Here is a 23,015-nt window from a genome sequence, read left to right as displayed (position 1 = left end):
GCTCACGTAAGCACACAAAGCTCTTCTCTGATTGGTTAAAAAACAAGCTTCGCTCGCTGCATGAGCAGAATTATTCAGTTTCGATCCAAAGGCAAACAGACCTTTGCACTCGTTCGCACCCGAAACAAGACCACTAAAATAAAGCGTACGCAAAAAACACGTCAGATGCTCCTTCCTAATCGATAAAAAACAAAAGTTACCGCCTTATAAGGCCTTGAGTTATTGCTAAGTTTTGGCACAAGAAATAAAGGTTCTGTTATCAGGAGTATTTTTATGGCTGGAGGACCCAGCAGAGCCTGCAATTAGAGACTGTTCTCACGCAGCGTCCGAAATCTATGGAAATTTGTCGTTCTCCTTGGACGCATAGCTGTTTTTTCGGGGGGGGGGGGCTGAGAAAAGCATTTTGGCCTCGAAAGGCCATTGCAGAGCTACGGTACGATAGATCGGGTGTAGACTGCACCGTGCGAACCATCGACGCGACGATACGCCGCAACGGCTACGTGGGACGAGATACCGGTTCCGGTAGGCGATAGGTGACTTGGAGCATCGATAACGTTAGAATTATACGCAGTACACATAGCGGATCACATCCGCGCCACGACTATTCACAAATGCTATCGGCTAGCAACGCAAACACTAATAAATTGGACGTTCAGTGCAGTTCACGTATATTGATAGTTGACATAAGACATGATAACAAATAACATTGTCCTCGAGACAAAGCATGTCTGTCACATACGATATACATAGATTTGTAAACCAACAAGCATCACGTTTGCAACGACATTGGCAGTCAGCAGTCGGCAGTCACGGGTAGCAGGGAACGTCAACCACGGTGTAACCACCGGTAGCCTTATCCCGGTAGCGCGCAGTCACGGTCCAGGGTGTGAGGTTGGCCAGGGTGACGTAGAACTACAGAGGATCAATGTACTCCTCGCCCACTGCAAAGACGTCGATCTCTGGTTTCACCTGAGAACAGAAACAAATACACTGTTGAGCTAGTGTACATTGGTGAAGTAGTCACTTTTCTTAAATAGCAAGGGATACGCCACTAGGGGTAAGGTTTGTCACACCGGGAAAGATGGTGATCATAAGCACATATGCCACATCATCGAGAAGGCCACGCTAGGCCGAGAATCAGTGCACCCACCTTGTCGTAGAGATGCGGGAAGGCGCCATTGGCATGGTACTTTTCTCTGACGCGCTCGTACGCGGTGAGATCGAACATCTGCTCAAACTCCTTCCGGTCCATGAATATATCGGCGTAGAGGAACGGGTAGCCGCCTACCTCACGACAGAACCTGGCGACACCGAGAGAGAAGGGTCAGATGAGCTGGCAGACGTGGAGCATCAGCTGGGGCACCCCAACTCCCTAGCACGTGACCGACGATATCCTAAAATTACACCGCTAACAAACAGACAGTGGAGTACTTACAGACGATGCGCCAAGACCACACCACCGGGAGCCGACACTCACTTTTCCATGGCGCGCATCTGTTTGACGGCGTCGTAGCGCTGTTTGCGCCGCACGGGTCCCGGCACGCCGTACACACCCAGGTCGTTGAACATGCCCCAGTCGGCGCCCGGGCAGCGCTGGTCCGGCCGCGGCGGCCGCAGCTGGCCACTGCGGATAGCAGACGGTCGGAGGTCGGTTAGATGCAACACGTAGCCACGGGACACCACAGCAGTACGGAGCAACATGTGCACTGTGCACGTTTATCTCACAAACTTCGATTTCGATAGAGATTTTGTCAGTTGAAAATAAGATGGCATTGAAACCAAGATGGGATTGAAACCACGAACTCTGTTAGGCATGCATGGTAAATCAGCATAATCTTCTAGGCAGCTTCTATCCGCCACATTCCATCCAAACACAAAATTGGTATACAATCCGATCAAGCAGCATGATTAGACCGCCAAGGCATGCGTTTCCTTACGCGTGTTCTCCGTGATCGTAGATGCGGCACGGGTAGACGAGAATCGGATACGTGTCAAACAGCTCCTCACTGACGTCGATCTGCTTCTCCAGAATGTTCATCGGCAGCACGATGTCTTGGAACACCTATCGATGGGCAGAGGGAGTGGTTTGATAGCACCACAACCCATGACAACTTCAGATCGAGAAAGAAAAATATTTGTTTCCATTTATGTTCAAACTAACGGAAGTTCCAAGGAGATGATAAACAAATTGTATGGCCATTGCGTTTATAAAACGAAAAACAATCAAAACAGTCAAACATTAGCGAATGTGCCAACGGATTGTAAGCGCAGAATAAGACCCGAGTATGACCTGATCTCACCTGTTTGGTGAAGGTCATTGCCCGCACACCGGGCGTGGTGGTGAACTTCAGGAACGCGGGCTTCGGAGGCAGCAGCCAGCCCAGGAAGAACCTGTCATAGGGATAGGGAACATCGCGCTTGAACATCATTGCGTCAAACCTTCATCACCAAACACATAACACAAGCAGAGAGCATAGCTCCGAACTCCAGATCTTGTCGAAGCATAGGTACACACACAAAAGTCGGTGAATAAAACGCGGTGCATCATCTCAAGATCAACCGTGTGCATTCTGTTGCTAATCCATCCCACTCACCGGAAGAGCGGGTTGTTTCCGAACGGTATCATGGCCTCGACCACCCAGAAGATGGCCCGGTTGTGCCGCAGCAGGTACTCGCGCAGTGGAATGTACTCGTCCCCCTCGCCGCGCTGTAGGAAACTCTCAGTGTGCTTGTAGAACCACGGCTTGTACCAGCGCGTGATGTGGTTCACCTTCGGACACGCGGGAGAGGCCAGGGAGGGCGAGCGGTCATTTAAGCTTTGCAGGAAAAAAAGAAAGACCTTAGTTGGCTACGGTTCAGAGCTCTTATTTCTAGCTAGTGAGTGGTATGGTACAAGATAAATAAGGAAACCGAAACGAGGCCTACTTATGCATTACGCAATGCTATCTCATTTCATCGACAACTATAGGCATTCACCCAGGGAACCAGGAATTCATTACGATTCACACAGTTTCTAGCGTAATTAGCCCCCGCGCGCTGCTACCCTAACCTTGTGCTCCTGGCCGGGCGGCAGGTCGGCGAAGTTGCCCACCATGATGACGGCCCTCTCCTTGCTGTACACGGTGGCCTCCAGGTAATCGGCAGTCTGCCGGAGCGGGAACAGTGGCATGGCAATCTCAACTCTGGTATATATTCATAGCTCAACCATGCTCAACGTGGAACATTGGAAGCCTCTCATGAGCGGACAACGAATACAGTGTCGCGCGTAACTAGGGAAAACGTCAATTCGAGGCCCGATGGATAAACGATTACTAAATGTTTAACGGTGATTTGTCTATGAACCGCATATTTATAAAAACTGAGACAAAGCACTCGTGTCAAAACTCATTTACACACATGAAACATCAAACTAAATATAAATTTAAGTTCTTTGAACGTTTACAGTTTCATATTACAACCGTCCTACAAGCAGAAATATACCTGTTTGTCCTTGTCGTTGGCTCCGGAGAGATCCCTGATCATATCACAGTATTTCTTCTGGCCAGTCACCGGGATATACTTCATATGGACATACGGCTGCCGGGCACAGGTGGGAGGGAAAAGTGATCAGCACACACAAAGCTAACAGTACCGACATAATGCAACGTAGAACCACTTTTACTTCGCACGACACCGACAAAATAAATCGTAAAAGAGCGCAGCCGAGTCTTTAAAAAATCATAAAAAACTTATTACAGCTGCAGGTGACCGTGACCTGTTGACCCACCTTGACTTTGACGATGTCGAGCTCGAGCGCCACCAGGAAGCCGAGCGTGCCGTGCGACCAGGGCAGCGTGTGGTACAGGTCACGGTGCTCATTGTCGCGCGTGACTCGTACCAGACTGCCGTCTCCCAGCACCACCTCGTACGCCCGGATCGCCTCCTGGTACAGACCCACCTGGAATGGACGAAGAACGGGGTGGGAAAATGAAGATACAATGGGGGACTTAGGCATGGGAATTAGAGCCTTAAATCAGTCTAATAACGGCCTGAAGCATAGATACAGCGGAACTCAGGTGCTGACTAATGGCACCGGGAATAAACAGCCGGTCATGTTGTCCATATGTGGTGAAATAGGACTGACAACTGGTGGGTATAACAAGTCACCATCTTAGCACTTAGTTCTTTCACAGACGGCGATTTTCAACAAGGACAGGCTTTTACTTGACAATAACTGTGAAAGAACCAAGACGTGCCTACCTTGTGTGAGTAGGTCGTCATGCCGACACCCATGGCCAGACCTCCCAGGGTTGCATCCGCGATCTCCAGTGTCACAGCCAATGTGTATCCTGTACGTGAGACCGAAGAACAGTTGTCAGACGCAAACAAGGCAATATAGCGTTCAGCACGTGAAGGTCGCTGACTATTCCTCTCCACGAGTCCATCACAATTGGACCAAATTCACGAAGATATTGCCAATGTGCACCGGAACTTTACTAGACGTACAAAGAAAAAACTTTGGTTTCTTTTTCGAAAACCTTATTACAAAAGAACAAGACTCAAGACTGGCGATAACGGCGAAAAACGATACAACTTTAGCCTAGCTGAATGGGTTACCATCTGCCTTCGATATGAGCCACGGCTAGACCGTCGATAGCGATACCTATATCCATCTATGTACAATCTACATACATCTACATTTTGCGTTATAATGATGTTCACAGAGACATTCTGAGTTCATACTCCATCGGTCACGCACCCTGCGGAATGAGGAACTCTGTGATCTGTCCGACGCTGACCATGGGCTCCACCTTGACCGTCATCTGGCTCTCGTTCAGCGACAGGATGTCGTACAGCGGTACCGGAATGCGGTGGCAGAGATCCTGAGAACAACAGAGATCGTACAGGTCATGGAACATTTTCGCATGGTCTTCAATGAATGGCGATTTACAGAAAATAACATTACTAAATGACGGAAATAATGGGCTGACCAAAGGACAAACATTTCAATACAAAGCTTGTGAGTGTTCTTGCCAAGGCTATATAAGAGTTCTTGCTAGCTCATTTTTAAAACTATTCAGTAGCATTGCAGCGGTTTTTCATCACAGCTAAATACGACTTCAGGGAAGACAAACATTGAATGGTTCAAAATGGTTCAAACAACCATCTACATCCAAAGTTTATCAGAATTATAACATAAAAACGTCAGATTTCTCGTTCAGTTACGACGGCGTCTTCCAGCTGCTGACCTTTCTGAAGAACGTGGTGGAGAGACTGAGCCAGTTGGGTCGGTCCGTGCACATCAGTTTCCGCTCAGATGGAGGTAGCTTGTTCCATCGCAGCACCTGACAACAAGAAGGGCGATAGCCATGAGTATCTTGAAGAATCTTGGCCATGAGCACTGAGCAAGCGAGTCGTCACAGCCTACAGTCCGGGATTGGGCGTACCGAGAGCGTACAAACCGTGAACGAGACGTTCACTGTCATTAATTACGCCTATTTTGTTAATTCAGTCCACTGTCACACTCGTAGCGCGCAGTCGTGCTTGCCTGCACCGATCCCAACGAGATCCCAGCGAGTGAGTTCCCCAGCAGGAATAAATCATTTCCCAGCTTTCTATAAGCACACATCTAACTCGTTGACCACCCAATCACGATCCCCTCGGAACTCACCCGGGCCTGAATCTCGGCCACCCGCTGGTGGTGTTTGTTGGGCGCCGCCAGCAGCTCTCGGCGGACCCAGGCGCGCAGGCGGAACGCCACGTCAAACAGAAACGAGGCCGGCAGACAGAAGAGTACCACGATCAGACCCCGGTGACGCTCCATGAGGCGGACCAGCGTCTGCCGCCAGCCGCCCCCAGAGGCAGCCCCCTCGCCCCCGGCCATCGCGCCGAGCTACCTGCCGAGGGGAGAGAGAGAAAGTTAGTACCTGAGCATGACCGTATGTACCTACTGTGCACTCAACATAATGGTCTGTTCGTTTATTGCAGAGAGTTGCCTCATTCAATGAACAATAAACTCGAATGTTTGAAATGCTTATCCAGCTATGAGGCAACTCCACTGAAGTTTTGCTATCTGATCGAGCCGACAAGCCTGCAACTACAGCTATGACCACTCCTGCTCAACCTACGCCCTCTGCAATCCAGTTGCAGTGCCCCTGGCCCAACTGTGGGTTCCAGACTCCGGCGCTTGACGGGTCAGTGGGCATTCAGCTGCTGCAGATGCATCAGACAGCGTCGCACCCACCAACCGCTGCTGCCGCCCCTGAGAAGGCCAAGTTACCAACACTGGAGGTCTCGCCAGATGGTGTTGTAACAGACACGGCGCTGGGGGTCTTCAGGCAGCAGCTCACGACCTACAAGCGAAGGGCCGGCATATCTGGCGATGACCCAGACACTGTCTTGCAAGCGCTGCCTTCGCCTGCGTACAGCCTGTTGTACGCCCGATTTGGTGCTGGACTCACATCCTTGAGCGAGCACCAACTCCTGACTCATATCGCAGACCTCATGGTGCGACCTGAGAACCGGCTATCCCACATCCTCAAGCTCCAGCGGATGAAGCAAGATCCCGGTCAGCCCGTGGCGCAATTCGCGGCGAGGCTGCGTGAGGTGGCGCGACAGTGTCACTTGGTCGTACAGTGCCGTTGTGACCGGGCAGTAAGCTTCGAGGAGGAAATGGTGCTATTCCAGTTCTTGTCGGGCCTGTGCGACACCGAGGTGCAATCAGAGTTGCTGACTCAAACTCCGCTTACACTTGCGGCGGCCGAGCAGTATGCAGTGACGAAGGAAACCGCCAAACGGAGCCAGCAAGCTATCCAGAGTGAAGAACTGGGTCGGATTCGCTCCTCGTATCAAAAATTGAAACTTTCTGGACCCCGCACCAACGCACCGCCACAGCCAAGCGGCCAGGCATCCCACACAGTCTGTCGCAACTGTGGGGAGGCTGCCCACGACCACCGTCGCCAGTGTAAGGCAGTCAACCACCTCTGCACCTGTGGTCGTCGTGGCCATCTGCCAGCTGTTTGCCGTAGCCAACACCGGCCTCGTCAGCCCGCTCGTAGAGAAACAGCAGATGAGATTGACGCCACTCTCCTAGAGCTGAGCTCCCGGTTTATCCTGGAACCGAGCAGCAGCTCCATCGCCGACGCTGGCCCAGCATCAAACCGTCTGCCGGTGCAGGTCCAAGTCGACGTGGCCAGCCTCCCATGCACCGACCGGGCCCGTGACAGTGTCGCGGTCCCGCCACCAGTTACGTGCGTGGCAGTGGCTGACACGGGTGCCACAGTGACCTGCTGCGGCCCGGATACCCTCAGCGCCCTAGGTGTGCGGCGGTCGTCCTTGCTGCCGTCACGTATCACGCTCTCGACCGCCAACCGGGCCCGACTTACGATCTGGGGAACCCTCCCTGCCACCATCCAAGTGAGTAACGGGGGCCGGTCGGCGTCTACGCTGGAGGCTGTGTATGTGGCGGAGGAACTGACTGGACTGTACCTCTCTGCCCGTGCACTCCAGGCGCTGGGCTCCATTTCCTCCGAGTTCCCCTACCCACCTTCGGGTAAACCAGGAGCTGTCTCCGCGCTCGACACCGAGCCGGCTGCTTCGGCTCCGTCTGCACCTGACCTGGCACCATGCGGATGCCCTCGCCGCGCTCCGACACCCGAGCCGCCACCTCTGCCAGATAACCCCACCGATGCTGACATCCCTGCCCTGAAGCAGCTGCTGCTCGACCATTACGCGTCATCCACGTTTAACACTTGCTGCCACCAGCCCCTCCCCCTCATGCACGGCCCACCCCTCGAGTTCGCCGTGAAGCCTGGCGCGACCCCTCACGCCGTGTACACACCAGCTGTCGTTCCCCTACACTGGGAAGACAGGGTGCGTCGGGACCTTGACAGGGACGTCGCCATGGGGGTACTGGAAAAAGTAGACGTCAACGAGCCAGTCACGTGGTGCTCACGAATGGTAGTGACCCGCAAGCACAACGGCGAGCCCCGCCGAACCATCAACTTCCAGGCCCTCAACGAGGCCAGCATCCGTCAGACGCATCCCACAATGCCCCCTTTCCAAAAAGCCATGGCCGTGCCCGCGGATCAGTGGCAAACCACTACAGATGCCTTCAACGGCTACCACTCCGTCGCCATTCGCGAATCGGACCGCCACCTCACGACCTTTCTGACACCATGGGGCAGGTACCGCTACAAAACCGTCCCTCAAGGGTACAAGGTCTCCGGAGATGCCTACACTCACCGATTCGATCGGGTCACACTGAATGTGAAGTCTTGTGACAGGGTCATCGACGACTCCATCCTGTACCAGCCCACGATTCGATGCATGTTCCAACATGCGGCGGAGTATCTGACGCTCTGTGGCCGAAACGGCATCCTCCAGAACCGCGACAAGTTCGTGTTCTGTGAAAAGACCGTGGACTGGGCCGGCTTTCGTCTGGGCCCTGACGGCGTCCGACCGTTGCCGTCCCACACGGAGGCTATTCGGTCGTTTCCGACGCCGACCTCGGTGACCGACCTTCGATCATTCATGGCTCTGGTCAATCAAGTGTCGGCTTTCTATGCCACCCAGCCTAAACTCCTCCCCTTCCGCGCCCTCCTTAAGAAGGACTGTCCTTGGTACTGGGACGAGACTCTGGACCAGCTGTTCCGAAACACCAGGGAGGTCATCGCTCGGGAGGTGGAGAAGGGAATCCAGTCGTTTGACCGCGCCAAGCCCACGTGCATCCTCACGGACTGGTGTAAAACAGGACTCGGGTACGTCCTCCTTCAAAAACACTGTACCTGCACCGAACTCAAGCCGACCTGCTGCCCCGCTGGGTGGCGTGTGTGTGGCGTCGGGTCTCGGTTCACCTCTAGCGCCGAGAGTCGCTATTCCCCAACAGAGGGCGAGGCATTGAGCGTCACCAATGCCCTCGAAAAAACTAAATACTTTACACTCGGCTGTGACCAACTGGTGGTGGGAACCGACCACAAACCTCTCCTGGGTATTTTCGGCGACCGTTCCCTGGACGGCATAGACAATCCTAGGCTGAGACGCCTAAAAGAGAAAAGCTTCGGCTGGTCCTTCTCTCTGGTCCACGTCCCGGGTCGCCTCCATGGAGGCCCCGACGCTCTCTCGAGGTATGGTGTGAGGGAACAGCGCGAGGGGTCCGATGACAGCTTTGTCGAGTCACAGATCGACGAGCTGTTTGTGGTCGATGAGGGCTACTCTTTCCATCACCTATTCTCTCTAATGGCACGCCCGCAGGATCCAGGTGATGAAGACGACTCCGACATTCTGTGCTCGGTGTCGCCAGCACTGCAACCGATCGACTGGCCCACCCTGTCTCGGGCGTCGGAACAAGACCCCATCATCCGCCAGGCAGTTCAAATGGCGAACACGTCATTCCCTGCGTGTCCGGATGGTTTCCCTCATCCACTCCGCGCTCTTTGGCGCATCCGGCACGACCTCAGCACGTCGGGGCCCGTCCTTCTCTTCCACGGCCGACCTGTCATCCCCGAGGCTCTCAGGTCCCGTGTCCTAGACACCCTCCATGCCGCGCACCAGGGAGTGACTGGCATGAGGCTACGCGCGGAACGCTCCGTGTTTTGGCCCCACATGTCCCAGGACATTGAAGCGGTCCGGCAACGCTGCGCGGCTTGCAACAGACATGCGCCATCACAGGCCGACATGCCGCCTATCCCACCAGCCACGCCGGAATATCCATTCCAACACGTGGCTGCCGATTACTTCACGTACAGGGTGTCTCAAAAGTTCGTTCACAGGTACCAGCCATGCTTTTTTGTCAATAATTCTGAATCAACAAGAAATTAACACTCGAAATTTTGCATGGGCATTAGTGACAACCTTCCTCAAGCAGTCTCATTGTTTTCAAGCGCATTCGACCATTCATGAGCTCACAAAAAGGGTTCACCTCTGACCATGGGTCAGGCACGAAAATGTAGGTTGCAAAGTCGGGTATGTTGTGAAACTCTCTGTTTCAGGAGTAATGGGAATGGTTAAGTCGGAAATGACACATGGCTAAGTGTCGGCGAGGATGAGTGCAACATGATGATCATCTCATAAAAACGGTGGCTAAAATTTTTGAAGGACGAAACCATGCGAGACTAACGGCGTTTTGAACGACCCTCGCACGACAGCAGACTCGTGTTCCGGAAAGCAGCTGAAAATACGGTCATAACTATTGAAAACTGGCAAGAAGGTCACAGACAGAGGTTACCCATTTCCAAAAAGTGCAGGTCATCGTAAAATAAAGACAAATTATAATTTGAAATTGTTTATAATATCTATAACGCTAATTTTTGGGGACAATAACACAAAAATCGTCAATGCAAAGGACACCTGACCCTGCAAAAGTGTCAGTTATTGTAAAATTTTATCTAACGAAGTTTCAAGAGGCAGATCTGCAGCGAATAATTTTCTTTTAAACACAAAATCCCGATAAAACCACACGATGGACAGGTTTGGGCCGTTTACAAAGCAGAACATCTCCCGAGGAAAACATTCCGCAACCGAGCGAAGGTCTTGGCATGGGGAATGACGAGCGCTTGGAATTTGCAAAATTTGCACAATGTGTCTGAGAAACAGACGTCCGACACATTCTGCTACCATATGATGCGAAAAATTTACTCCTGGCACTTCCCGTTTGTTCAGGACTGGGGTCGTTTTGAAAAGGAAAATGGCGCTCGGGATGTCGGCGCCAGTCATTCATGAAGGAGTTTGTTATAACGTGAGCTCTTTATTCACAACCAAAGCCGCATTGCGTTAGACTTCCTAGAGCGCCAAACACCGATCGCTACTGCCACAACCGCGCTCCGCGCGGGCCGGCGGCCGACTGCTCTCGAACCCCGCGTCTGCGCGCCGGCGCCGCCAATGGCGTCGCCAGGCCCCCGGGCAGGGGGGAGCAACTGGCGTCGCCAGGCCCCGGGGCAGGGGGGGGGAGCAGCTCGCGACACCACACCCTGCCGCCCTTAAAACGGAACACATTCACTTTAACCTGCCGCCCTTAAAACGGAACACATTTTAAACCGGAACGTGGAAACAAACACATTACGCGTCGGAACGTGGAAACAAACACATTACGCGTCGGAACGTGGAAACAAACACATTACGCGTCGGAACGTGGAAACAAACACATTACGCGTCGGAACGTGGAAACAAACACATTTTAAACCTCGGCGATCAGTCGCCTCGGGCACCTCCGGCGCCGAGCGGAACGGCGTTGCGAGGGGCCCTCAGTGTCCCCGCCGCCCCTGCCGCCGCCGTCACCGCCACCGCCGGTGTGACTGTAGCCGCTGAGGTCACCGGTATCACCGCCGCCGCCGAGGTCACCGGCACTACCGCCGCTGCTGACGGCATCACCGCCGCCGCTGAGGTCACCGGCACTACCGCCGCCGCCGGGGTCACCAGCACGGCCGTAGCCACCGGGGTCACCGGCATCCCCGCCGCCGCCGAGATCACCGGCACGGCCGAGGCCGACTGCTCCCCGGTCACAGGCCTGACCGGCGACGCCGGCGCGGCTGCCGTCACCGAGGCCATTGGCGCGATCGTCTCCGACAGGGCGCCCGGCGCTGCCGCCGGCGCCACCAGCCCGGTCACCGCCGGTCGTCGCTCTGACGTCACCGCCGGTCGTCGCTCTGACGTCACCGCCGGTCGTCGCTCTGACGTCACCGCCGGTCGTCGCTCTGACGTCACCGCCGGTCGTCGCTCTGACGTCACCGCCGGTCGTCGCTCTGACGTCACCACTGGTCGCCGCTCGGACACTACCGCCGGTGGCCGCTCTGACGTCACCGCCGGCGCTGTTCCCTGGGTCCGCCGCCGCCGCCAACAGCTGGTCAACGTGGCGCGACCAGATCACGTGTCCCACGTCCACTTCATACGACACGGGACCGGGGCGGGCGACCACCGTGCCGCGGACCCACTTCTGACGACCGTCATACGAGCGGGCCCACACTGTAGCTCCCACGGCGAATTCCCTGCTCCGTCCGCCGGCCGTCTCACGCTGCCGGTCCCGAGCCGCCTGCAGAGCTGTCTCGGCGCTCGGAACCATGAGGTTCATACGAGTGCGGAGGTTCCGCCCGAACAGCATCTCAGCGGGAGTCCGTGCGGTCGCGGCGTGGGGCGTCACTCTGTACGCCATCAGAACTCGGGCGAGCGCCAGTTCCATGCCTCCGCTGTCGTCTGCTGCCAGAGTCGCCTTCAGTGAGTTTTTTAGCGAGCCGACCGCTCGCTCCGCCATCCCATTAGACGATGGGTGATGGGGCGCCACTCTGACATGTCGGATCCCGTTAGAGCTGGCGAACTGGGCGAATTCCTGGCTCGTGAACTGTGGGCCATTGTCCGTTACCAGCACCAGTGGTAGTCCGAGACGAGCAAAAACCGTCCTCATCACCGCTACGGTCCGCTCGGACGTGGTCGTCTTCATTGGGATCATTTCAGCCCACTTGGAGAAACTATCCACCATCACCAGGAACCAGGTGCCCTTCAGAGGTCCGGCAAAATCGGCATGCACCCGCTGCCACGGGCCGTCCGTCGGCTCCCACGGGTGCCGTGTCGCCTGCGGCGGCTCAGCTCGCTTTGAGACGCACGCCTGACACCCGCGAGCCAGCGCCTCCAGCTCAGCATCGAGTCCCGGCCACCACACAAAGCGCCTCGCCAGCTGCTTCATGCGAGTGCAGCCGAAGTGACCCTCATGCAGCTCCCGCTTGGCGGTGTCGCGCAGGCTGCTCGGGATGACGACTCGGCCGCCCCAGAGCAGACAGTCGGCCTCAGTCGTCAGCTCCTCTCGGCGATTCTTGAAGGGAGCCAGGTCCGGGTCCACCACCGCCGGCCAGCCCGATCGCACCGCCGCCAGAGCGCGGGCGAGCGCCGGGTCTCGGCGCGTGGCCACTGCTATCTGCTGCGCGGTCAGACACGGCCCCTGCTCGGCGATGAACATTACGCCGCCTCCGCCGTACGCCGCCTCCTCTTCTGCCGACAGCCGGTTCTCCGCCTCGTCCGGCACCGACAGACGGGACATCGTGTCCGCCAGCCTCATGTCCTCCGTCCGGCGCAGCTCGATCTTGTACTGATACGCCGCGAGCTGCAGCGCATACCTTTGCATGCGAGCCGCCGCCAGAGATGGCAGCTCACGGTCCGGGTTTAGGATCCTGGAGAGCGTCCTGTTGTCGACCACCAGGGTGAACGGCCGACCAAACAGGAACTGGTGGAACCGCCGCACTCCGAACGAGACGGCTGCGGCTTCCCTCTCCACTTGGGCGTACTTCCTCTCCGTCGGAGTGAGCGTTCGGGAGGCGTACTGTACCGGCCTCTCGAGCCCCTCGGGCGTCACTTGCATCAGAGCCGCTCCGACTCCTGTCGCACTGGCGTCCGTGACGAGCCGCAGCGGCAGCACGGGGTCGTACCGCATCAGGACCGGCGCCGTGGACAGCATGTCCTTCACACGGCGCACTGCCGCGGCGCACTCCGCCGTCCATGCCCATTTGACGCCCGTCTTCAGTAGCGCGTAGAGCGGCGCTAGCACGGTAGACAGGTTGGGCAGCAGCCGCTGATAATAGCTGACTGACCCGATCAGAGATCGCAGCTCCTGCACGTTCCGAGGGTCAGGTGCTGCTGTGACGGCCGCCGTCTTCTCTTGCACCGGGCGCAGACCCGCCTCAGACAGTCGCCAACCGAGATACACCACTTCTCGGACTCCGAACTGGCACTTCTCTTTCTTGAGGCGGACGCCGTTGTCCTTCAGCCGCTCCAGCACCCGGTCCAGCCTGTCCATCAGCTCACGGTCACTGTCGGCGCCGATCAGCACGTCGTCCAGGTAACAGACGACTCCTGGAAGACCATCCAGCACCTGGTCCATGATCGCCTGGAACTGCGCTCCACAGGTGCTGATCCCGTACGGGAGACGGTTCATCCGCATCGCACCACGGTGTGTGGTCACGGTGGTCATCTCTCGGCTCTCTTCGTCCAGCTCACACTGGAGATAGGCGTTCCTGCAGTCCAGCTTGCAGAACTTTTTCCCTCGTATGCTGGCGAATAGCTCCTCCGGCGTGCGCATCGGATACTTCAGAGGCTGCAGCTGCGGGTTCACCGTGATCCGATAGTCCGCGCACAGCCGCACGCCGTCCTTCTTGGGGATGGGTACGAGCGGCGTACCCCATCCGGAGAAGTGTCCAGGAGGCACCTTCTCGGCGATCCCTTGATCCAGCCACTTGTCGAGCTCCCGCTCGATATCTTGCTGTAGCGCAAACGGCACCGGTCTGGCGCGTCGATAGACCGGTTTGGCGCCTTCCTTCAGTCTGAGCGCCACCTTCACCGGGATTCTGCCCAGTTCTTCTTTGAACACCTCACGGTGTTTGTCCATCACCTCCTTCAGCGTCGGCTGAGTCGCCACCGGGCACACGTTCAGCGTCTCCAGACCCGACGCCGTCCTCAGCGCCTTGATCCACTCTCGTCCCATGAGAGGTCGGTGAGAGCCCATGTCGGACACGACGAGTCGCAGCCGTGTCGCTCGGCCGTCCGTCTCCACGTTGACGTCGGCCTCGCCTCGCAGACGGATTTGCTGGCCGGTGAATGACGTGAGGTGCAGCTCACTCGGCCGCAGCGTCAGACCGGGGATGTGAGTCTCCGCGCTGATTATAGTCACCGGTGAGCCAGTGTCGATCAGCATGGTGAACTCCTGGCCGTTCACCCTGACCGTCGCCCACTCAGCTGCGGCTGGCTGCACGGCGCTGACTTGCCAGTCAGCCTGGTCGCCGTCCTGAACCAGCTTCACGCCAGTTCGCTGTTTGCCGCAGTCACGCTGCAGATGCCCACGCTCTCCGCACCGATAGCAGCGCGGCGCGCCGGCCCGCCATGGCCGCGCGCCGGCCTGCCGCGGCTGCCCGCTGTCCTGCCGTGGCTGCCCGCTGTCCTGCCGCGGCTGCGCACCGTCCTGCCGGGGCCGCGCGCCGGCCTGCCGCGACTGCGCGCTGGGACAGTGGCGCCGCCAGTGGCCCCGGCCGCCACAGCGGAAGCACGTGCCTGGCCCCGGGGGCTCGGTCGGCCTGACCCTCTCCGTCCGCTGCGGGCGTCGCACCAGGTGAACTGCCTCCCCGTCCGTCTCGGCCGGCGCCGGCGCCCCTGACAGCCGCGTCGTCAGATCCATCACGTCCCTGTGCGCCCGTGCCGTCCGCCGGACGTCCTCCAGAGAGAGGTCGTCACCCTTTAGCGCCGCCTCCCGGACCAGCTTCCTCTGTAGCTCACCTCGGCTGCCCAGGACGCATCGGTCTCTCAACTCACGGTCCACCTGCGCCGGCTCGTAGCCGCAGCGCAGGATTTGCGTCCGTAGTCTGCCCAGGAACTCCTCCAGACTCTCTTCCTGCTCCATTTTCATCCCTTGAAACTTTCCTCTTTCCGCCACCACATTATTCTTCGGCACCAGATACCGTGTTAGCTTCCTTTTCAGGCGAGCAAACTCGTCTTCTCCCTGTCTCTCGGCGTCCTCCTCAGGCAGTGAATCGCTGACATCGGCGAGGTCCGGGCCCACCAGGTGCAACAGGACTGCACACCGTCTCGCAGGCCCTTGAATGTCAACAGCGATCATATACCGCTCCAATGCCCGGAGCCACTTTTCAAAGTCCGTGCCTGGACGGTACGGCACCGCAGACACTATCTGCATCCCCGTTGGATCCATCGTGCCGCCGCCCTCTCACCAGCACGTCGTTTCTCCGGTCGGCTCGCCGCCGCTCCACCGTCGGCCCGCAGCCGCTCCACCGTCGGCCCGCGGCCGCTCCACCGTCGGCCCGCAGCCGCTCCACCGGCGGCCCGCAGCCGCTCCACCGGTCGGCCCGCAGCCGGGCGTCACCGCTCACACCGGCCGGTCACCGCTCACACCGGCCGGTCACCGCACACGCCGGTCGGTCACCGCACACGCCGGTCGGCCACCGCTCACGCCGACCGGTCACCGCTCACCGCGCCGCCCTGCGCCTGTACTTGGCGCTGCAGCTGCGGTTTCCCGCGCTTTTCTCGACGGGGGCGTCACGTGGTAGTGACGTCACACGCACGTCACCGCGCGCGCATGCGCACTCGTCCCGCACCGCCCGGCCGCGCGCCAGCTTCCCGCCGAAATTACCCGCTTCGGGGACCAGGCGCCTCAAACCGCATTGAGGCCCTCTCCGCCGCACCAATCAGCCAATCACACGCGCTGCCACAGCTGCGCGTCACCCCCGGCCGACCAATCAACGTGCAGCACGCCGACGCATGCGCCACGCACACCACACTGCCGAGGCATCATGGCCGCCACGAATTTCGGCGATCACATGGGAAACCCTGCCAGGACAACGGCCGCCGCGCGACAGGCACACTACCAGCAGCAGCGCGAAAATAAAAATACTAAGCAATACTAAGCACTAAGCATTCGTACTAAGCAACGTTTGCGCCCTCACCGTCCGTGGCCTGTCCGCCCTCGCTGACCACCGCGCACTGATCACTGGCCCGTTTCGCCATCACTCGCAATCACAGCTCCAAAGGCTTCACCTTGATCTGATCCTCGTCGCCAGGATGTTATAACGTGAGCTCTTTATTCACAACCAAAGCCGCATTGCGTTAGACTTCCTAGAGCGCCAAACACCGATCGCTACTGCCACAACCGCGCTCCGCGCGGGCCGGCGGCCGACTGCTCTCGAACCCCGCGTCTGCGCGCCGGCGCCGCCAATGGCGTCGCCAGGCCCCCGGGCAGGGGGGAGCAACTGGCGTCGCCAGGCCCCGGGGCAGGGGGGGGGAGCAGCTCGCGACACCACAGAGTTAGCGCCAGAGAATGCCTACAAAATACTCAAGAATGGTGTCGATGCAAGCTGTCGGCTTTCAGGGAAAATCAGATGTTGCCGGGGAGCTAGTAAAAACTAAATCCGACGCAGAAACTGCAGGGGATTCCCCTGCAAGAGCTTGAAAGCTGGTAACCTTTTATCAGCCTCCGGCAGCTGACGGAGCAACAAAAATCGGTATGGGCAAATATTTTTGGAGATACAGCAAAGGGGTTGGTTTCCAACCTTCTTAATCAGTTGTCAAAGCATGCATATTTGTCTAGTGTACACACAGACACCAAAACCTTATACTTTTGGCCGGTTCTTATATGCTTTATTGGCATGGGAAATGTGTGAACGAACTTTTGAGACACCCTGTACATGGGGAACACATACGGGGTCGTTGTTGACCGATTCAGCAATTGGTTTCAGATCTGGCGCGGCATCAGCCTAAAAGACGTCCTCATGGAACTCTGCCGCGGTCTGGGGGTCCCCGAAACACTCACAAGTGATGGTGGGCCTCAGTTCATGGCCCAAGAGGTAAAGGATTTCCTCGTTCAGCACGGGATCCACCACCGCCTCACATCGGTCGCTTTTCCTCACGCGAACTGCCGTGCTGAGGTCGCTGTGAAAACGGCCAAACGCCTCATACGGGACAACGTCACTGCTGATGGGTCCCTCGACTCTGTGAAACTCACTCGCGCACTCTTGCAGCACCGCAACACCCCTGACAGAGACACCGGCTTGTCCCCAGCTGAGCTAGTCCTCGGGAGACAGTTGCGGGACTTCCTCCCAGGGCTACCGCTGCAGCCCCCCCTACGTAACCACAAGGATCTCAGCCAGACGTGGCAAGATGTCGCATGCTGGAGGGAGAAAGCACTAGCCAAGCGCACCTCTCGTGACCATGAGCGTCTGCAAGCACACACTAAGGACCTGCCTCCACTAAAAGCTGGCCAGCATGTGCTGGTTCAAAATCAGTCGGGCAACCACCCTCGAAACTGGGACCGCCGTGGAGTGGTGGTGGCCGCATTGCCGTTTCGGCAATACCAGATCATGCTCGACGGATCACGACGGATGACCCTACGCAATCGGAAGTTCTTGCGCTCGTTTGTACCCCTCGCGCACACGACACCTACTGTCCCTCTTCCCGCGCCCAGGCCCCACCCCGCCGATCACGGTCTGCACCACCCACAGCTGCGACCTGGCACTGCTCAGTCTTCGCTGACTGGCACACCACCGTCCCAGACCGACGAGGCTGAGTCACTTCCGCCCCCCGCGCAGGGCCCCAGTCCAGAGCCAGATCCTGCAAACGCCGCCTCATCGCCCTCGGCGACCCCTCCAGCTGTGGCCCTTGAATCAGGGACGCACTCCCCTGACCGACAGCCTACTGCTATACCGGTGTGTCTCCCGAATCACTGTCACCCGTGCTCGCGTTCCCTAACCACCCCTCGCTCAGACCGGGAGCTGCCACCGTCCTCTCGGGGTCGCCGACGGTTCGCACGTGATGTTCTCGATCTGTAGTATCTCTGCGCCACCTATGTGCTGCTTACCGACTACTAGCGCCCAGTGATGCACAACATGTACCCGACAAGCGCCCGGTGTGCGCACTCGTGTGTTCGTCGTCACTGCGTGTGTTTTACGAGTCATGTGCGCACTCGTGTGTTCGTCGTAACTGCGTGTGCTTTACGAGTCATCCAGTGTTTCTTTCACATGCGTTCCAGACCTTCCTGTAATGCGGATTATGCCATGTCTCTTTTGACCATCATGTTGCTTACTGGGGAAGTTACCACGTTCATTTTCATTTTTAGCTTCCGCAACAAGATCTCGTGCCTGCGTTTCGCATCCACTCGTTTCCGTGGGGGCATACCTGAGCATGACCGTATGTACCTACTGTGCACTCAAGATAATGGTCTGTTCGTTTATTGCAGAGAGTTGCCTCATTCAATGAACAATAAACTCGAATGTTTGAAATGCTTATCCAGCTAGTTAGAGGAGCTGCGTGGCGAGCTACATAGCGAATGGGGCGACGCAAAATAAAGGCATTAGGCAAGTCATTCTGAGAATAAACGACACTCCCTTATTACAAAACAGTATAATAATACCTTTATGAACTAGAGTTCCGGATCAGTATTCCGTTCAAAGCAATTTATCTCGACGACACACGAATAGGTATAACACAAGACTGAAAATGTTATTAGCAAACCGACCAGCGCTGATCGCGATGTTCCTCACGCACAGGCACTTTGTGCGCACACCAGTGATGGCTCGACTACGTCACTTCGCTAACGTCTACCAATCTCACCGATCTAGTAAAACCACACCAGCTCACCTTCCGCAGCAGACACGCAGGACCAATCCCACACCCCAGCCCTCTGGATCCCTCTGCGCCTCTCACGGCGCGCTCACCGCTCCCCGCCCCCCCCCCCGCAGAGGCCCCACCACTGGTCATCTGACACCGTTATCAGCCGGCAGCCGCCCGGAGACAGACGGTTATCAGACGCGAGGATCGTGACCTTGACCCCGCTGTCCCCGGCCCCGCCCAGTCCGCGTGCCATGAGTGACGACGGCGCAACTGAGCCGCAGGTCTGCGCGGCGACGATAGGCAGACGTTGAAGTCACCCGTGTAGTCGGGTAGATATGGGTGTCTTGTCAAGCTGATAGGGAGATAGATAGTCTTGTAAAGCACTTGAATAATTTGGCCTCTCGACAGAGCTTTAATTACTGAGCTTATTTTCGATCGATATAACTGTTAGCTCACCATTGTAGCATTTACTGAATAGGCTAACGCATATAAACTCTCGAATATGAAATTCAGATGAGCATTGAGTTGAGATTAGCATTTGAGGTTCAATGTGCGATAATGGGTTGCTATGCACTAATACGATTACCTACCATATAGACGGTTCGAACATAACGCATACTGGATCCTTGCAAGTTGCATTGGAGAACATGTGAGCTTAGAAGGGCCCCATGATCATATCAGCGGACTTTGCACCAGTGACACGTGTTGAATATTTAATCGACGACGTTCAGAGCACGCCAACACTTGACTTCGGTGGCCACATAGTTCGACAACGGACAGTTTGGCAATGTCGGAGAAATTTAGGCTTCGTTCGATGAAAAGTCATTGCGACGCTACATCAGCACTCTACACACTTCATAAGTAGTCGTTCCAGCGTTTCAGCGGGTCCGAGAATCCACGTGTACAAGGCATGCCCAAAAACATTTTATTTTTGCTCGTCACGTTACAAAAATACACTTCCAAATGTGCAAAGTTGATCGTATAACGCGTTGCTGAACCAAACTAGCATCGCGAGCAAAGTTGATCAGTAAACTGAAACAGAATTTATGACAAGCAGGCAGGCGAATTGCCGGGTGAGCGAAAAAGAAACGCGTGGACACTGACGATGCAAAAGCATTTCAACGTCATGAAAACCAGCCTACATCCATGTCACATTTGGCCATTCACCTGGCTTAAATCTTAGTATCAAAAACTTACGAACAAGAAAATGAGAGCTTAACAAAAGCATTGAATGTAAGCAATCGTATGTTAGATGAAATATACCTGCCTTATACTTCTAACCTGAGTACATGCTTGGCATAAGGTCATGGTGGGATACAGGTAAGTTCAACGCTTTCCACTTTTCCCAAACAGCTTCACTTTACAAAATGTTTCGCACTCTTACAGTTATCACTTGCGATAAAACGAGTGAGAGTCGAAATCAAGGACCTATAGTAATTTACTCGTCCCCTCACATAGCTGAACCAGTTACACAGTACTGGGCGCTACACTACTTTTCAGTGTAGCGCCTCCTACCTTACCTCCTATTCAGCCGCCCTCTGAACCCTACGCATCATAGGCCGGGAGTCCGAACATCTCCGGCCGGAAGTCCTCCAGCGAGGACAGCACCAGGGTGGCCTCCTTCTTCTTCTCCTCAGGCATCCGGGCGTCCGGCACCATCACGCAGTGCATGCCGGCGGCGCGCGCCGACAGCACCCCGTTGGGCGCGTCCTCGAACGTCAGTACGTCCTCGGGCCGCGCCGGCGGCTGCGCAAAACGCTCGGCGGCGATCTGGTACACGTCCGGTGCCGGCTTGCCGTTCTTCACAGCCGGGTCGGAGGAGGCCAGCACGACGTGCGAGAACAATGAGAAGAACTCGTCGTGCCGGCTGGTCTTGAGCTCGAAGTTGGGCGCGCTGCCGCCCGAGGCGAGCGCTATGGGGACGCGGTGTTTGTGCAGGTGGCGCACCAGCCGCTCGGCGCCCGGCATCAGCTCGGCAGACGGGAACAGCTCCTCCCAGATGCGCGCCGACTGGCGCAGGTACTCCTCGGACGTCAGCGGTAGCTCCAGCTGCTCGATGATGCGCGCCGCCGCCTCGGAGCCCTTCATCCCCATCTGCGACAGCTTCATCTCCCAGGTGAACTTCTTGCCAAACTGGCCCACCACACGGTCAGTGGTCTTGGTGTATAGGGTCTCCGTATTCAGCAGCAGCCCGTCCACGTCAAATATGACGTGAGTGGCCACTGCCTTGGGCTCCATTGAGGGTTCAGAAGAGTTGGCAGGCATCAGAGTGAAGTCTTGTGCACTAGCTGACTGCTGACACTTTGGGCACTGCAGCAAAAATGGTGGTTTCTTTGGATAAGCTGTATACTATTATGGATCAAGTATTCCTCCATGACAGTGTGATTATTTTAAGCATCTTAACATGCAATTATAGATTGGTTATTATGGCTAAGTTTGCAAAAGGCAGCTTTTTGGTTGGAAATGGAGAGATAAAAATACAAGGTTAAGTAAATTAGTTATTGTGTGGAGAGCCCTTGGCCTTATATGTTCAAACTTGCAGTTTTTCTTATCATTTTCCTAGGCACACTAGTAGGTATGATTTGGGTGCATATTATAGTGAAAGTTGAACACAACATCCTGTGTCTTTCACTGTTCACATCCTTGGGTAGTGATTTGAAAATGCTGTGGCAGCTGGCATCCCCATTTGTCACTCCACAGGACAGCATATTGCTTTCAGCTGGGAAATTAATCCCCCAAAGCTCTTCCCTTGGATATCCAAGGGAAGATAAGATGAATGCTCGGGGGACGTGGCGGGTGTCCTGAGGGTATTTAGCTCAACACAAATTGCAACACTTTTTTACATCATTAGTTTTTCATTTGGAAGCATGTTAATTATAAAACTATGTAGGCTATTGCTTTTTCAATTAGTATTATACAGTTTTTGGTAATTCAGTGGCAGGCGCCGCTGCGGGCCCCGATGCTATACCTCTCCCGATCGGTCACCCCTGTCCCCTGGATATTTATCTCGACCTGGGTAACAATAGCTGTCATACTCCTCAATTTCTACAATGTCTTGAACTGATCAAATACATTTTCTTGGGGGGGGGGGTAATCTTGCTTGGGAGGGGGCGATGGCATTTTCTTATAATCACCGTGGCATTTTCATTGTCCCTTCTGCCAGTGGAAATAGCTCATTCACGGAAGAAAGAAGTTCTTAAGTTACGGACTAAACTTGATAAAGAAAAATAAAATAAAAACGTTTCATACTCCTAATATTTATAACCTCGCCAGAAATAGATCGAAATCGAGGACTCACCACCAGCAGCGCGCGCTGAAAACAAATCAAAAATGAAAAAATGAAATGCATGATGCCGTCGGGGAATAAAAGCGCCACCTCATGTCACACCTGCGGCAGAAGTCAAAGTGCATCATTGGTGTTCTTCTTTGCTAAAGTACCCGCCATGCCACATCCATGATCAAACCAGATAACCGTTCTATAGAGTATAGATGGCCTTGGACAAGATTCTTACGCCTTAGACACTGCAAAGCGGAATTTTGGCACCTATAGCGAGCCACTGCAGCCACAGAGCACCACAGTGCAATGCGTGAGGCATCCCGCTGTTCAGTTGTCCCAGTCAGAGTTCGGAAAGCCTTGATCTACGTGTCCCGTCTCATGAAGAGAAGTAGAACGGTAGCTGCATCTTCCTGCTATTAACTCCCAGGCATTTATGTCGGAATCCTGCCATCGCTCGCTAAATCCTAGTTAATAAAAAAAAAACTTTGATCGGGAACGCTATTCATCCATGCACCATAGAACGTTCGCAGCACTATTACAGACCCATTGCCTTCATAAAACGAGCTTATGATTCTCCAAAAACCGTCCCGTATCGACGAGCAGGTTACCAGTTTCCCGTGGGCATAGTAATCAGTTGACGGGATTCGACATCAAAATACCTTTAAAGAATAGC

At 55.7% G+C, this 23,015-nt stretch overlaps 3 protein-coding genes across 8 annotated transcripts; all 3 read right to left on the bottom strand.

The window, feature by feature from the left end:
* Nucleotides 1–642: 642 nt before the first annotated feature.
* LOC122381772 (delta(24)-sterol reductase-like) lies at nucleotides 643–22,496 on the bottom strand. Of its 3 annotated transcripts, none has more exons than XM_043366375.1 (14): nucleotides 22,364–22,496; nucleotides 5,651–5,876; nucleotides 5,229–5,324; nucleotides 4,739–4,862; nucleotides 4,240–4,328; nucleotides 3,767–3,937; nucleotides 3,481–3,576; nucleotides 3,050–3,145; nucleotides 2,595–2,770; nucleotides 2,301–2,391; nucleotides 1,938–2,062; nucleotides 1,478–1,624; nucleotides 1,151–1,301; nucleotides 643–969 (listed from the first exon to the last, which is right to left on the bottom strand). In XM_043366375.1, the coding sequence occupies exons 2-14, from the start codon at nucleotides 5,861–5,863 to the stop codon at nucleotides 913–915; spliced, it is 1,632 nt and encodes a 543-aa protein (XP_043222310.1). In that variant the 5' UTR covers nucleotides 5,864–5,876; nucleotides 22,364–22,496; the 3' UTR covers nucleotides 643–912. The 3 variants fall into 3 exon arrangements, with proteins under 3 accessions (XP_043222310.1, XP_043222311.1, XP_043222312.1); XM_043366376.1 differs by lacking the exon at nucleotides 22,364–22,496 and adding an exon at nucleotides 19,093–19,184; XM_043366377.1 differs by lacking the exon at nucleotides 22,364–22,496 and adding an exon at nucleotides 16,407–16,544.
* On the bottom strand, nucleotides 12,075–15,349 carry LOC122381751 (uncharacterized protein K02A2.6-like). The gene is made up of 3 exons (XM_043366319.1): nucleotides 15,032–15,349; nucleotides 12,383–14,782; nucleotides 12,075–12,113 (listed from the first exon to the last, which is right to left on the bottom strand). The coding sequence occupies exons 1-3, from the start codon at nucleotides 15,347–15,349 to the stop codon at nucleotides 12,075–12,077; spliced, it is 2,757 nt and encodes a 918-aa protein (XP_043222254.1).
* On the bottom strand, nucleotides 19,968–22,699 carry LOC122381773 (pseudouridine-5'-phosphatase-like). Of its 4 annotated transcripts, none has more exons than XM_043366382.1 (2): nucleotides 22,454–22,699; nucleotides 19,968–21,375 (listed from the first exon to the last, which is right to left on the bottom strand). In XM_043366382.1, the coding sequence occupies exon 2, from the start codon at nucleotides 21,328–21,330 to the stop codon at nucleotides 20,611–20,613; it is 720 nt and encodes a 239-aa protein (XP_043222317.1). In that variant the 5' UTR covers nucleotides 21,331–21,375; nucleotides 22,454–22,699; the 3' UTR covers nucleotides 19,968–20,610. The 4 variants fall into 4 exon arrangements, with proteins under 4 accessions (XP_043222317.1, XP_043222314.1, XP_043222313.1 ...); XM_043366379.1 differs by having other exon boundaries at nucleotides 22,578–22,666; XM_043366378.1 differs by lacking the exon at nucleotides 22,454–22,699 and adding an exon at nucleotides 22,200–22,334.
* Nucleotides 22,700–23,015: the final 316 nt, after the last annotated feature.

Source organism: Amphibalanus amphitrite, unplaced genomic scaffold, assembly GCF_019059575.1.
Source record: "Amphibalanus amphitrite isolate SeventyFive unplaced genomic scaffold, NRLGWU_Aamphi_draft 000127F_arrow, whole genome shotgun sequence".
NCBI lineage: Eukaryota > Metazoa > Arthropoda > Thecostraca > Balanomorpha > Balanidae > Amphibalanus > Amphibalanus amphitrite.
The sequence above is the reverse complement of the archived record's forward strand: the minus strand, read 5'-3'. Positions and strand labels throughout refer to the sequence as shown.

Bases quoted from the DNA above. Each gene is read 5' to 3' on its own strand.
- LOC122381772 (XM_043366375.1), bottom strand. From the start codon at position 5,863: ATGGCCGGGGGCGAGGGGGCTGCCTCTGGGGGCGGCTGGCGGCAGACG. The intron at 3,938-4,239 runs GTAGGCACGTCT...CGTCCATTCCAG, and splicing joins TGACGACCTACTCACACAAG to GTGGGTCTGTACCAGGAGGC. The intron at 3,146-3,480 runs GTATATTTCTGC...CCGCTCCGGCAG, and splicing joins CCAACGACAAGGACAAACAG to ACTGCCGATTACCTGGAGGC.
- LOC122381751 (XM_043366319.1), bottom strand. From the start codon at position 15,349: ATGGAGCAGGAAGAGAGTCTGGAGGAGTTCCTGGGCAGACTACGGACG. The intron at 14,783-15,031 runs GTCAGGCCGACC...GGGCATCTGCAG, and splicing joins GCCCGCAGCGGACGGAGAGG to CGTGACTGCGGCAAACAGCG. The intron at 12,114-12,382 runs GTAGCGGTGATG...GATGGCGTACAG, and splicing joins CGACCACGTCCGAGCGGACC to AGTGACGCCCCACGCCGCGA.
- LOC122381773 (XM_043366382.1), bottom strand. From the start codon at position 21,330: ATGCCTGCCAACTCTTCTGAACCCTCAATGGAGCCCAAGGCAGTGGCC.